General features: G+C 38.9%; 2 protein-coding genes across 5 annotated transcripts in view; both read right to left on the bottom strand.

Moving 5' to 3' along the window:
- Positions 1 to 16,206, bottom strand: part of LOC101545503 (zinc finger protein 81) — an 84,649-nt gene that overhangs the window by 19,838 nt on the left and 48,605 nt on the right. For all 4 annotated transcript variants that reach the window (XM_055120227.1, XM_055120224.1, XM_055120226.1 and 1 more), the window contains one exon: positions 7,244 to 7,339. In XM_055120227.1, the coding sequence (XP_054976202.1) occupies positions 7,244 to 7,339 (96 nt within the window). The remainder of the gene's footprint in view (positions 1 to 7,243; positions 7,340 to 16,206) is intronic.
- Positions 1 to 16,206, bottom strand: part of LOC101556179 (ubiquitin carboxyl-terminal hydrolase 10-like) — a 157,036-nt gene that overhangs the window by 129,526 nt on the left and 11,304 nt on the right. Inside the window, exon 2 of the mRNA XM_055120218.1 lies at positions 7,244 to 7,339. The gene's annotated coding sequence lies outside the window, so the exon portion shown is untranslated. The remainder of the gene's footprint in view (positions 1 to 7,243; positions 7,340 to 16,206) is intronic.

Raw genomic sequence — 16,206 nt, 5'->3', positions numbered from 1 at the left:
AACAGTTGTCCATATATGTGCAGGTCTATTCTTGGACTCTCTCTTCTCTCTGTTATGGCTCCATTTCAATAAAGTACAGTGTCTCATATGCGTGTGCAACAGGCATATGAGAAAATGTTCATTGTCAGTCATGATTAGGGAAATCAAAACAATATTGAGATATCATCCCATGCCAGTGAGAATGGCACACGTCAACAAGTCAAGAAACAGCCAGTATTGGTGGGGCTACGGTGAGAAAGGATCCCTCATCCACTGTTGGTAGGAATATCATCTGGTTCAGCCTCTATGGAAAGTAATAGAGATCTCTCCAAAATATACGAATAGAATAGAAATCCCACAAGATCCAGGGATACCACTTCTTGGCATCCAGCAGCAAAACACAAAAACATTAAATTGAAAGGATATATGATACCTATGTTCATCACTGCACTTAGTATGATAGCCAAGGTATGGAAACAACACAAATGCTCAACTATGATGAATGCAGCAAGAAGTTGTGGAACACATACACAATGGAATACTGTGCACCTTTGAGAAAGAACAAAACCATACAATTTGCAGCAACATTAATAGGGATATCATGCTGAGTGAAGACAGAAAGAAAGGATAGAGACAGAATGACCTCTTTCATATGTGGAACTTAATGATACACAGCTAAGTAGGGACAAAGGGCCAAAGGCAACACAATGGGAGAACTTACCCACACAATTGAGCTGGTGGTGTTGAATTGAAAGGGAGGGTCATTGGGGTCCTTGGGGGAGGAGGTTAACTGGTGATGGGTATGGTATTGGACTTATTTGCACAGGAAACCATTAACAGTTTGTAAATCACAGTCCCTCAATTTTAAGGTTTTTTAAAATAGAGACAGAGAGATAGCACAGCAGGTACAGCACTCGTCTTTCTTGTGGAAACCTGAGTTCGATCCCCAGCATCCAATATGGCCCCCGGAGTAACACCAGGAGTGATTTCCAAGGAGTAAGCCCTGAGCATTGCTGGGTGTGTTCCAAACAAAACAAAACAAAATAAAAAGATTTTTAAAATAACGTACTCTTTGGGGCCAGAGTGATAGTACAGTGGGTAGTGCACTTGTCTTGCATGCGGCTGACCCAGGTTTGATCGCTGGTATCCCATATGGTCCCCTGATTATCGCCAGGAGTAGTTCCTGAATGCAGAGCCAGGAGTAACTCCTGAGCATTTCTGATGTGGCCCAAAAACCCTAAAGAAAATAATATACTCTCAGATTGGCTCCATGGCTTGGAAGCTGGCCTCACGTGCTGGGGGGAAAGGTAGCTTAGATAGAGAAGGGAACACCATTGGAGACCACACGCGGGAAGGAAGATGCATGCTGAAAGTAGACCAGAGACTGAACACAATGGCCACTCAATACCCCTATTGCAAACCACAACACCCAATTGAAGAGATAGAACAAAAGGGAATGCCCTGCCACAGAGGCAGGGTGGGGTGGGGGGAGATGGGATTGGGAGGTGGGAGGGATACTGGGTTTATTGGTGGTGGAGAATGGGCACTGGTGGAGGACGGGCTCTCGAACATTGTATGAGGGAAACACAAGCATGAAAATGTGTAAATCTGTAACTGTACCCTCACGGTGATTCACTAATTAATTTTTTAATAAATTATTAAAAAAACAAAAACAAACAAAATCAACTTGATAGAGGACTCAAAAAATAAATAAATATTCTGATATCTGCTTGAAAAAAAAGAAAATAATATACTCTTTGGATTACAGCATATCTGAATAATAGTGTAAATCTTCCACATTTTCTTCTTTTTTCATGAGTGTGCTGTTCTAGATCCTTTGAATATTTATATAAATTTTCAAATCTATTTGTCAGTTTTTACATAAAAATATAATTAAAAAAAAACAGCTGACAATTTAGCAATAGGTTCCGACAACACGCAATGAACCCTGATGTGCATATTAGAACGCACAATACCCCTCGATGGCTGAATATACATATTCTTAGGGAAACAAACAACATTCCTGTAGATGGAACATATGCATGAGACCATATGTGAGGATGAGAATATACTGCAGTAACAACATATTTAATTAGACAACATAGAGGAAATAAACAAAGTCCTTAGAAAATATGACAAAAGATGAAGCAAAAAATCTTAATAGCCTTATGCCTAATATAGAATATGAATCTGTTATTACAAATTTTCCATAAAGAAAATTCCAAGTCTTGGGGCTGGAGTGATAGCACAGCGGGTAGGGTGTTTGCCTTGAACGCAGCCGACCCGGGTTCAATTCCCAGCATCCCATGTGGTCCCCTGAGCACTGCCAGGAGTAATTTCTGAGTGCAAAGCCAGGAGTAACTCCTGTGCATCGCCAGGTGTGATCCCAAAAGCAAAAAATAAAAAGAAAATTCCAGGTCCAGATGGTTTCATCGGAGAATTCCATGAAATATTAAAAGAAGCAACAACATCATTAAAATAATTTGGAAAATAGGTATAGAATACTTTACATAAATTTTCTGTGGGCTAGTATAACCCTAACATTGAAATCTGACAAACATAATGTAGAAATGACAAAAGCAATATCATTCAAGAAAAATAAAAAGATTTTTTATTAGCACCTAGCTCTAAGCAATGACTTTAAAATATCATTAAAAAGAATTTCAAAACATGAAAGGGAAAAACTATAGCTAATTATTACTTCTCTCAATAGGACAAACTTTGTTTAATACATAAAAATAATGCTCCTTTGGCGCATATGCTGCCTGAGCCCATGTGCTGCTTGTGCCCACGTGGCTGAGCACATGTGTCGCCCGCACCTCCCCTCTTGAGATGTGTACTTTCATTCTTTCATACTTTTGTGTCTAAAGCTCGGTTATGTGTAGGGGCTTCCTCCACCCTTGGAGAAGCCCTCATTCTCTCTTGAGCGCATTACTCTTACTATTCTCTCTCCCACTTACCCCTTCTTCCTTCCCTCAGAAACCTCTGAATAAAATCTATTTACTTCAAAAAATAATGCTCCTTTATTATATAAAGAAAGAGTACTTAATAAAATTCAACACTTAACCATGATAAAACAAAACAAAATATTCAACCAACTAAGGAATTTTAAAGAGAGAGAGAGAATAAAAGTGTCTGACATAGAGGCAGGTCATGGGGTAGGGGTGGGGCAGGAGGGAAACTGGAGACATTTGTGGTGGGAAATGTACACTGGTGAAGAGATGGGTATTAGAACATTATATGACTGAAACTCAATCAAAAACAACTTTGAAACTCTGCATATCACAGTAATTCAATAAGAAATTTAAAAAATAAAAGAAATATATGAAGGAATATCTGATGTTGGGGTGATCATACTTAATAAGATGATAGTTTTGAACCTAATATTGGAAACAGGGCAAGCCTGCCCATATTCACCACTTCAACATAAAGCGTTCCTTATTTCAAAAAGTAAAGGAAAAATATAGGCATGAGATTAGACACTAAGAAGCAAGTGTCCATGAAGTGATAATGGTTGCATAAAACACCCTAAAAGAACCTACACAGAAACTAATGGATGCATTTTAGAATGCTTCAGGACACAGAGTCAATGTACCAAGCTCTACTGTTAACAATGAAGACTCCAAAACAATGCCATTTAGGAAATTATTAAAATCCAAATAAGATAAATTTAATGACATATATAAGACCCCCCTACAAACACAGACACACCATTTTTGTTTATTCTGTGTGTGGGGGGGTCACACCTGGAAGTGCTCAGGGTGTACTCCTGGCTCTATGCTCAGTAATCGCTCCTATGAGGGCTCCAGGGACAATATGGGGTGCTGGGGATACCCCTTGGTCAGCCTTGTACAAGACAAATGCCCTACCTAATGTACCATTTCTCTAGCCCTTGAAAGTTTTGCTGGAAAAATAAAGTTGTAAATTAATGTAGAAATAGTTTACAGAATGGAAGACTCATATTGCTAAGATGTCAATTCCCCTTAAAAATCTATTCTCGAGAGCCATCTCAACTTCAAACAAAATCCCAGCAAGCCTTTTCAAAAATGTTAAGAACTAGTTATAAAATTTTGTGGAAGTACAATGACCTAGAAGAGCCAATATAAATAGAAAAGCAAATCTAGAGAACTTATCTTACCTGATTTCAAGATTTGTAAGGAAAGCTACAATAATTAAAAAAAGGATGGTGGGGCTAGAGTAGACAGCAGGTAGGGTGTTTGTCTTGCACATGGCCGACCCAGGTTCGATCTCCAGCATCCCATATGGTCCTCCAAGCACTTCCAGGAATAATTCCTGGGTACAGAGCCAGGAGTAACCCCTGAGTATTGCTGGGTGTGACCCAAAGAGCAAAAAAAAAATACTAATTTTCAAAGAATGGGCTAGCCAAAAGAACAGTGCATTAACTTATCTTTTCTTGTTTCTCTATTTCCTCCAATTTTAATTCATTTTTATTGTAGCATGGTTATGGTTATTAACATGTTTATGGTTTTGATATACAAAGTTAGTGCACTTTCATCAACACCAAAGTACTCAATACCCTCCACCATTGTCCTTGTGTCACAGCTAGTTCAACTCTTCTTTCCCCCTCCCAGCTTCTTCACCCCACTGTTTGGTACTCTTACTTTTTCAGTCAAAGGCCAAAGGGCTTATCATTCCATATTGTCTATTCCAGTGTTCTCTTTCTCTATATACCACAAAGGAGTGAGATCATCTAGTATTTGATCTCCACCCACTGACTTATTTAACTTAAAGTAAAATAAGTTCAGTTCCATCCAAGTTGCAGTGAACGTCAGCAGGCAAGAAGCTGCCTTGCATGTGAGGACTATGGTTGGTTCCCTAGTACCATCTTACCCCAATGATAAAACAAAACAAAACAAACAAAAAACCCCTCTTTTCTTACATAAGCTAACCCATTCCAGAGCCCAAGCTCACCAATAACTCCTTTGTAGATCTGTCACAGGTTGAACCACTACTGCCTCACGTTCCTCACCTCAGGGCCAAGTTCAGGAAACTAGGGATCATTCTTACCCACAGATACCTCTGAAACAACTCAGGCTCATCAATCCAAAAACCTCCCAAGCCTGCTTACTCTAACTCACCCATTCCTTCCCATGATAAATCACAGTAAAGGCTCTTGCCCTTGCTTTTCACTCACTGACCCTGGTGCTTCTCCATGTGGAAGTGGCATGGCATGTCCTTTCCACGGAGGTACTTTGAGTTACAAACTATGTTTCCTGTGGCAGTTGTCTTCAGATATGTTGGACTAGTCATACTTAAATAATAATAATAATAAAGCATATATTAAAAATATACAGGTCAAGTGAGCAGAATCAAGAGTCTAGAAATAGACACACACATTATGCTTACAAAATTCAATAGACAAAAGAAAGTATCTTTGACAAATGATTCTGGAACAACTAGATAGTATGTCAAAGACAATTAACATCAATCCTATAACAAACACAAAAAGTGGATAATACACTGAAAATAAGCTAAACTGATGAAACTTATAGGAGAAAGAATGATCAAATCTTTGTGTGCTTACAGTATGCAAAAATTTCTTAGGCAGATCCAAAAAGTTACTAAAAACATTCAAAAGATGAAAAATTAAAATTAAAGTTTTGCTCTTTAGCACCAGTAAGAAAATAAAATTGCAAGCTGTTGATTTAAAAAATACTAGCAATACATGTATCTGGCAAACTAGTTATATCCAAAAATATAGAGAACTCTTACAACTCAATGATAAATAAGAATATAAGCAACACGATAAAAATGTAAAAGATGGGTCAGGAAGATAGCTTAGGGGTCAGCAGGAGTCATACATTACACACATAAGAACCAAAACCAGATATTCTATACCACAGAGCCTCTGATCATGGCCAGGTACAGCCTTGGGAAGCCCCAAGCATAGCCAAGAGTGGCTCTTGTGTTTCCCATACAGTACTGGCCTGATCACTGAACCATCTGATCCAGTTGGTTGAGTATCACCAGGAGTGAACCTTGGGTCCCTTGAGCACTTCTTGGGAGGTCCCTCCAAAACAAACAAACAGATAAATAATGAAAACATATATCTGACTTTTCACCAAAAAACAGCAGGAGAAAAACTAATGCCAAAGCTAATAGAAATGAAGAGCAGGATAACTGGTCCTTAGTACCAAGTTTGCCAGTGAGAGGAGGGGGAAAAGGGGAATAGATTAGGGAAGGGACCACTATGACGATGATAGAGGGAAGTGGTCATTCTGGACAAACACTGCGTGCTGAAAGGAGGTAAAGTGATATGTACAGCATCCTCTCAGTAACATTATTATAAACCACAGTGTCTAAAGGGGAAGAGGAAAAAATGAAAAAGAAAAAAGTGGCTTCCAGAGAGGCAGGAAGGGGACAGGAGGGAAACTGGGTACATTGGTGGAGAGAAGTGAACACTGGTGGAGGGACTGATGTTTGAGCACTGTATACCTGAAACTCAATCATGAAGAATTTTGTAACTTTATAATACAAGGTGATTCAATACATTTTTTAAAAAAAGAAAAAAAAACCTCACCAACCTGCACACTTATGTAAACTGTACATTAATAAAATTGATTTAAAAAGAAACAGGACAAGTGACTGTAATCATAAAGTCTGAAGATTTGGAGAGATGGTTTGAAATAGGGGAGATGGAGAAGAGTGAGATATCTGAAGGCTATATCTACAAAGAGAATAGAAACGGAGGCTGGTTGTAGATGACCATAATTTGAGAAGAGAATGAGAATGCATGAAAAGAGAATGAGCTGAGAGATGAGAGAAATAGAATGCGAATGAGAACAAGAACGAGAATGAGAATGAGAATGAGAAGAGAACAAGAAGGAATGAGAACAGAAAGTGGCACTGGTAAGAGGAAGAACAGATGCGAGAAAATCACCAGATTGTGAAAAAAGGCAAATGAATTGAAACGTGAATGTGTTTGATAAGAATCTAAGATCCTGGGAAGTGTGGTTTCAATAATGAAGCATAAGAATGTTATGGAAGGAGGAAAAAGCATTTGGGGTATAGAAACAGAAGCAATTCTCCTGGGAGGAAATAAGCAAAGAACACAGTTGATCACTGTAAGGGAAATAAAGGGAGAGCGTAACTTGGTACATGAGAGGTTAATGCAGTCTATCCTCAAGTCACTGCTAACGTTTAGAACCTTCAAAAGAGCAGCATAATATAATTTTAAAAGCACTGACTTCTCTTAGGAAAATAATGCATTTCCATATCTCCTGTGTGAATCACAGTCACTCACTTGGATAGTTCTGATGAGGAATGTCGCCCTCCAGCATCCATGATTCCTCTTCTTGCTCCAATATGCAGATGATCTCTGGTTTGGGAATTTTATAACCTGTTAACAAAACATGATAGAGAGCTAGGTCCAATAAATTGCTTTTCACTTGTTCTTTCTGAAAGACAGCACATGTTACTGGGGAAACTAATAATTATAGAGGTGAAGAGGTTCTGAAGAACAATGGACAAATCAGGATGACACTGTCACATATTTCAGATGTCCAAGAGCACTTAACAGCTGAGAAGGGGCAGAAATACCATAATTGAGGTTTTATGTTCATTTCATAAGGCCACTATAGCCAAATACCAAAAGCTGGGTGGCTTGAAGCAACAGAAATGTACTGTCCCATATTTGTGAAGGTTAGGTATCCAAAATCAAGATATTAGTAGGGGTATGCTCTCTAGTGTTTTCCAGAATTCTTTATTTACTTGGCTTATCAATGCATCACTCTAGTACATCTTCTGTGTCTACTAACAGTCCTTCCTTGATGTATGCCTATTTCTCTGTTCAAATTTCCCTTTTTGGAAAAGAACAATCCTCACAGTTGATTAGAACCCACCCCAATGATCTCATATGGACATTACTTCCCCTTAAAGACCCCATTTCCCAAAACAAACAGGTCACATTTTGAGGTACTGAGGGCTTAGACTCTACCTGTCTTTGTGGGGGGGGGATGGCACATCATCAAAGTCATAAAAATTTTCTCCTTTCTTCCCATCACCACTTGTACCATGACCTCTTCCTGAGTCCTGTGGAACATATAGGCCTCAATGCTGGTTCTCAAACTCAGGACATGCCCCTGAGGAGTCTTAATGCTGATGCTGGCCTCTGTCATCAGGCAGGTGTGTCGAAGGCTCTGAACCTCCTCTCACCCCATCACCCTTTGTCCCAATTGCTGGCTCTGGAACCCCAAAATGCTAAAATATCAGCACAACAACTATTTCTATTCAACTTCACCAACTCTAAGGGCTTGTACGTTTTGGTATCTGTCCAGGAATACCTCCATAATAACCCTGCTAGGAAATGGGAATAATTAGATATTTACTGGCATGTCCACTTAAATAGCTTAAGTGCACAGAAATCCTTACATTAACAGGAATTTCTTTACTCAAAAATGAGAAATCAGATCAGATCTCAGATAACTGAGTATCTGAAGTTCAAACTGCAGCAACCAAAAACCTTTAAGAACAGCGGAGAAACAAAGGAATGCACCTGCTATGGCAGACAGGGACAGAAGTTCCAGAAGATCATAGAGCTCAAATAAAGACTCAAGCTTCATCGAGGAAAACCTCTAGTCAAAACTCCATGCAATGACAATGGAAATAAAGCAGTCATCGGAAAAGAAATTCAACTAGCTCAAGGATGAATTGATCCAAGATATTAAAGGAGTTAAAGAATACAATAGCAAGGCACCTTACTAGTGATACTGAAGACACAGTAATAGCCATCAACAATAATAAACTGGCAAAAGAAAAGGAAAGGAAAGGAAGAGAATATAATATTTTTAAGAGCAAGAGTAATAATTTCTGAATTATAGGAATACCAGGAGAGGAAAAGGAAAAAAGGGGAAGAATGACTGGTGGAAGAAATAATAACTGGACTTCCTCATTCTCTGTTGTGTGTCTTCTGCACTGATTCAAGAGGTTTAAAGAGTACTTAGCAAAATAGATGCAAAAAATATATTCAGGTACGTAGTAATAAAAATGGTGAAAAAAATACAGACTGCTTAAAGCAGCAAGAGAGATGAAAACTCTCAAATGCAAGGGAAATAATTGTCACAGACCTTCCACATGTTATCTTCCAAGTAAGGAAAAAGTGGAATAAAATAATCAAAGTACTAAATGAAAAAAATTATAACCCAGATTCCACTACCCTATAGAGCTATTAGATACGAGGGACAGATAAGAACCTCTTCAGATAAACAAGAGCTAGTAGCATTTGTGACAACTAAACCAATCCTGCAATAATTACTGAAAGGCTGCCTATTAAAAGCAAAGTATACTCTTGTAAAAGCAGTTTGATGCTATATACTCATACACAAAAATGGCAACACAGCCTTTCTTTATATCAATAATCTCTCACAATGTCAATGGATTAAACTCCTCTATTAATATGCATGGAATGGTGAGGTGGATCAGGAAAGAAAATCTATCATTTGTTGCCTATAGGAAACACACCTAAAGGCACAGGTTAAATACATACTCAGAGTGAAAGGACGGAAAACAATCATACAATCCAGTGGTACACAAAAAAAAAAAACAAACTGGGACAGCCATACTCACATCAGCCCAAATAGCATTCATTATAAAGAAGGTAATTAGAGAGAGTGATGGACACTAATTACTGGTAAAGGGAAACAATAGATCATGCTCAGGATTGGTGTTAAATTATTGAATATCTAAAACTCAACTATCAGTAACTTTGTAAATCATGGCTCTTTAATAAAATTTATTATAAAATGAAAAAAGGAAATTACAGTGATCAACATTTATGCACCAAATGAAAGGGTCAGCAAAGATCATAAAGCTTCTGCTCACAAACCTAAAGAAACACATTGAAGGAAACACAATAGTAGTGGGAGACTTTAACACTCCACTAGACAGATCAACCAGATTAAATATTAGTAAATATATGAGAGCCTTAAATGAAGAGATAAATGCATTGGACTGGAAATACACAGGGCTCTTCATTCCCCAAAACAATACACATTTTTCTCTAGTGCATATTAAAAATTCTTTAGGCTATATCATATACTAAGGAATACAAAAATTAATGAATATAGAAATCATACAAAGTACCTTCTCAGATTACAATGACATAAAAATTGAAGTTAACCATAGAAAGAAGATGAGGAAAACTTCCAACATTAAGAAACTGAACAAGATTTTGCTACAACCAACAGTTAAGAATCCGGGCCATTCCGGCAGGCACCACAAGCAGGAGAATGCTCTGGACCCCAGACCAGGCCAAGCACACCGGGGTGCCAGACGGAGAAGGTACAGCCAGCACGCCTTCTCCAGATGGAGCCCCAGTGACACTGAGATTCTACTAACATGGCTCCGGTATGCAGGACTGGGACATCTCCAAACTGCAGGGGGGCACTGGAATGGGGCAAAACCAGCCCAGTTCCCAATTTGCCCCGGCTGCCAGAAGTCATGCCTTCAACCTGTCCTCAGCGCCATCTCGCCACAACCAACACTGAAGAATCCAGGCCATTCCGGCAGGCAACGCAAGCTGGAGAATGCTTTGGACCCCAGACAGGGCCAACAACACAGGGGTGCCAGATGAAGAAGGTACAGCCAGCACACTTTCTCAAGATGGAGCCCTGGTGACACTGAGCTTCTACTAACACGGCTCTGGTATGTGGGACTGGGACATCTCCAAATTGCGCAGCCGCTTTCACAGCTGTGAGACCTTTCCTGATATACAAAAAATATGCTCAGGAATGGCTCCGCCATCCCTGAGCGTCCATTATCCCAGAGGCACAGAAACCAATCTCAGAATGCAGCGGCTGCTGGCAGATATACTCCTGGACTCTGAACTAAGCTACGACCCCGTGTAGCCCTGGGAGGGGAAGGGTTTCTGTCACTTGGCCTTTTCCCTCTGGACAGCATGGCGACTACCACCATTCAGAACCAATTGGACAGAGAGGTAGGAGTTTGCAGTGATGGGACGGGATGCATGGGGAATCTTGCAACGGGGGAGGCAGAACTGGCCCTGCCTTTCGCCCAAATGAGACCCCGAGCGGTTGCCCATGAACAGCTCCTCTGCTCCTGAACAGCCATGATCCCAGTGCCACAGAAACCAATCTCAGAATGCAGCAGCTGCTGGCAGAAATACCTCTGGACTTAATAACAGAATTCTAAAACTGGGCAGCCACTTTCGCAACTGTGCAACAACATATGCTCTTTGTTACCAACAATAGAAAACATACAATCTAATGATGCCATTCTGACAGATCTGACTGTTGGAGGAAAAGCTCCAAATAATGATAGAGAGTTTCCTGTCGAAAATTGAATGTAATCAAAGTAAGGAAAGAGTATAGTGAAAATCATCTGCCACACAGGCAGAGGGGAAGTGGGAGGAGGGGTATGCTGGGGTTTTTGGTGGTGGAACATGTGCACTACTGAAGGGATGGGTGTTTGAGCATAGTATGACTGAGACTCGATCCTAAAAGCCTTGTGACTGTTCTCACAGTGACTCAATTAAAAAATAAATTAAAAAATAAATTTTAAAAAAGAAACTGAACAAAATACTGCTAAATAATAACTAGCTCATAGAGGAAATCAAGGAATAAATAAAAATATTCCTTGATACTAATGAGAAAGAAGACACAAGCTAACAAAATCTATGGGATACAGCAAAAGCTGTACTAATTGGGAAATTCATGGCAATGCAAGAAAAAGCCCAAATCAACAACCTAAACACACATCTGAAAAATCTTAAGAAAATGAACAGCAAACAAACTCAGGAAAGTAGTAAAATGAGAGAAATAGTAAAACCTAGAGCATAAATCTACAACATAGAAACCAAGAAAGCAATTCAAAGAATCAATGAAAGCAGTAGCTGTTCTTTCTTTAAAAATAAATAAGATAAACCTTTAGCTGGACTAATGAGGAAAAAGAGAAAATCTACAAGTAAATCAGATCAGAGACAAAAGGGGAGAAGTTAAAACATTCTTCAGAAGTTCAAAATGTAATGAGAGGTTACTAAGAAAAACTTTATGCTCTTAAACTGGAGAGCCTAGAAGAAATTGATAGATTCTTAGAATCATAATCTTCCAAAGATGAATGAAGACAAAGTAGAAAGCCTCAACTGGCCAAACACAAGTAAAAAAAATTGAAACAGTAAGTAAGACTCTTCTCAAGAACAAAGTTCTGTTTCAGATGGGGTTACTGGTACATTCTATTAAGCCTTCAGAGAAGATTTACTACAAATACCCTTTAAACTCTTCCACTATACTGAAGACACAGGAATGCTTCCTAACACCTACTAACATTACACAAATATCCAAAGCAGTCAGAGACTTCTAACACTATATTGAAAAATAGTTGTCAGAAAAGAAAATTTCAGAAAACTCTTCCTAATGAGCACTAATATAGAAATTATTTTTAAGATAAGTTTATTGAACAGTAGAAGAGGAAGGAAAAGGACTACCTATGTGGGGAAAAACTTAGTATATGACTAAGTTCATGATACAAAAATTCTTCTTTTTTAATGTAGAAGTACTGCTATTTATTCAGCAATTGATTAAGTTGACTAAATTGGGTATGAACTCCATGATGCAAAAATTCTTAACAAAATTTTAGCTAATCCAATCCAACAACATATTAACAAAAATCATACAACCTGATCAACTGAGATTCATTCCAGGGATGCAAGGACGGTTTAACATATGCAAATCAATTAACATAATACACCATATTAATAAAACGAAAGAGAAAAATCATATGATCATAACAATTGATGAAGAGAAGGCCTTTGACAAGATCCAACATCAATTCATGATAAAAAAAAAACAATTAAAATAGGGATAGAAGAAACCTTCCCCAAAATAGTAACAGCCATCTATAAGGATCCCACAGCCAGTATCACTTTTTTTTACTATATTTCTTAATGGTACAATACTGAAAGCATCCCTTCAGATCAGGTAAAAGGCAAAGATATCCACTATCTCTAATTTTATTCAATATAGTATTAGAAGTCCTGGCTATAGAAATCAGGCAAGAAATGCAAATCAAAGGAAATAAAATTGGAAAAGAACTCAAATTATCACTATTTCAGATGACATTAAAATGTACATAGAAAATCCTACAAGTCCACAAAAAGCTCCTAGAAATGATCGACCAATACAAGAAAGTAGCCAGCTACAAAGTCAATAAACAAAAACTGGTCACATTCTTGTTTGCTTGTTTGCTTTTTGAGCCATATCTGGTGATGTTCAAGGTTCTGCACTCAACAATTATTCCTGGCGGGTGCTTGGGAAACCATAGAGGATGCCAGGGATCGAACCGGGGTCTGCCGTGTGCAAGGCAATCACCTTATCATTTGTACTCTATTTCCAGTTCCTCGGTGCATTCTTATATTCAAAGAATGACTCAGAGGGGAAGGTGGTCAAGGAGTCAAAACCATTTAGATTAGTACCCCAAAACTTCAAGTATCTAGGAATCAACTTAACAAAAGACATGGGAGATCTATACAGTAAAACTTTGAATCACTCAAGAAAGAGATAGAAGACCTTAAGAAATGGAAAAAATGGGGCTGGAGCAATAGCATAGAGGGTAGGGCATTTGCCTTGCATGAGACCAACCCGCGTTCGATCCTCTGCATCACATATGGTCCCTGAGCACCGCCAGGAGTAATTCCTGAATGCAGAGCCAGGAGTAACCCCTGTGCATCACCTGGTGTGACCCAATAAGCAAAAAAAAAAAAAAAAAGGAAAAATACTCCATGCTCATGGACTGAAAGAACTAATATTGTTAAAATGACTATTCTTAGACAATGAAATTATGCTATTTTCTACAAGCTGATTGGAACTGGAAGATCATGTTCAGTGACGTAAGCCACAAGAAAAAAGGCAAACACACGATGATCTTACTTATCTGGTATATAGAATGCTGGATAAGGAAATGCAGTAAATGGGGATACCTAGATCATCCTTGATCCCAGTGTTTAGAGAGGAGAAGGACAGGGAAGTCATCAAGAAAGAAAGAAATCAAGGGGCGAAGAAAAGAATGGGAAGTAATGGGTGATTAGGCATCAGGGTTTCAATTACACAGGTAATATGGGTCAGTGGTATAACCATATGTCCTAAACACAGACTCAACAAAACTGAAAAAAACATATCTAAGTTGCAACCACTTGAACGTTGTAATGTGTCAGTCAAGTTGACAACTGGGCTTGGGGTGGAGGTTAGGGGTACAAAGGGAATATGGAAACACTGGTGGAGGAAAGTTGGCACTGGTGGTGGGACTGGTACTGAAATATTATATGCCTAAAACTCAACTATCAACAACTTTGTAAATCATAATTGTCTAATTAAAAATTATAAAGAAATAAAATAAAAAATTTTAAATGACAATAGTATAGTGGATGGGGTGTTTTCCTTGCATGTGACCAACCTAGGTTCAATCCCTAGCACCTCATATGGTTCCCCTAAGTCCTGAGCACAGAACCAGAAGCTCTCAACATTGCTAGGTGTGCCCTCCCCAAATAAAATCCCTAAAATGACTATCCTACTTAAGCTCCAGTCCAGTCCTGGAGCAATAGCAGAGCGGGAAGGGTGTTTGCCTTGCACGCGTCCAACTCGGGTTCGATTCCTCCACCCCTCTTGGAGAGCCCGGCAAGCTACCAAGAGTATCCCACCCGCACGACAGAGCCTGGCAAGCTACCTGTGGCATACTCGATATGCCAAAAACAGTAACAACAAGTCTCACAATGCAGATGCTACTGCTGTCCACTCAAGCAAATCGATGAACAACAGGATGACAGTGCTACAATGCAGTGCTACTTAAGATATATATATTCAATGCAATCCCCATCCAAATTCAGAGGACATTCTCCAAAGACCTAGAAAAGTTTGTAACAAAGTTTTTATGAAATCAGAAGAGACCATGAATAGTGAAAGCCATACTGAAAGAAAAGAAACTGGAAGGTATCTCATTACTTAACTTGGAACTGTACTGTAAAGCTGCAATGATCAATACCGTATGGTACTGGGATAAAGACAGGTCTTCTGATCAATGGGTCAGAATCAAATACCCAAAATCAAAACCCTATATTTATGTACGGTTAATTTTCAATAAAGCAGTTAAGAACATGAAATGGAAGGAAGATAGCTTCTTCAACAAATGGTGCTGGGAAAACTGGATAGAAATGTATGAAAAATTAAAGCTGGACCCGTATCTCCCACCTCTCACATAAAAGTCAATTCAAAGTGGACCAAAGACCTTGAGGTCTGACTGAAAACTACACAGAGGAAAGTAATAGGCAGAATGCCCCATAATTTGGACCTCAAAGGAGTCTTGAGGAATCTTGATACCACAAAGGCACTGTAGCACTGTAGTACTGTCGTCCTGCTGTTCATCAATTTTGCTTGAGAGGGCACCAGAAATGTCTCCATTGTGAGACTTGTTACTATTTTGGGCATATCGAACACACCACAGGTAGCTTGCCAGGCTCTGCCGGGAGGGCAGGATACTCTCGGTAGCTTGCCTGGCTCTCCGAGAGGGATGGAGAAATTGAACCCGGGTCAGCTGCATGCAAGGTAAACGCCCTACCTGCTGTGCAACTTCTCCAGCCCACAAAGGCAACAGAATAAAAAATAAACAATGGAACATCAATTTAAAGAGTGTCTGCATGGCAAAAGAAACTTACTAAAACTGAAAGAGAGCTAACTGAATGGGAGAACATTCACATTCAGCATATCAGATAAAGTGTTGATATACAGGATATATATATATATATATATATATATATATATATATATAAAGTACTCACAAAGATCAACAACAACAAAATCCAAAATCTCTAGCAAAAAATGGAGAAAGGATGTAAATAGACATTTATTAGAGGAAGATGGGCAGATAGCTGGTAGGCAAGTGAAAAAGTGCTCAGCATCACTTATCATTAGGGATATCCAAATCAAGATAACAATGAGATACCATCTCACACCAGTGAGAATGGCACACATCAAAAATAAGAACAATCTGTATTGCTGGGAATGTGGTGAAAAAGGAACTCTTGTCCACTACTGGAGTGAATGTTGTCTGGTTCAACCCCCTTGGTAAACAGTATGGAGAACTCCCAGTAAACTCAGAATTGAACTGCTATATAACACAGCAATTTCACTTTTGGACATCTCTCCCCAGGACACAAAAACATTTATTCAAAAGGACATATGCACACCACTATTCATTAAAGCA

The sequence above is a fragment of the Sorex araneus genome, chromosome X (assembly GCF_027595985.1).
Source record: "Sorex araneus isolate mSorAra2 chromosome X, mSorAra2.pri, whole genome shotgun sequence".
Lineage (NCBI taxonomy): Eukaryota > Metazoa > Chordata > Mammalia > Eulipotyphla > Soricidae > Sorex > Sorex araneus.
Note: the sequence above shows the minus strand (reverse complement) of the source record. Positions and strands in the feature narration are given on the sequence as shown.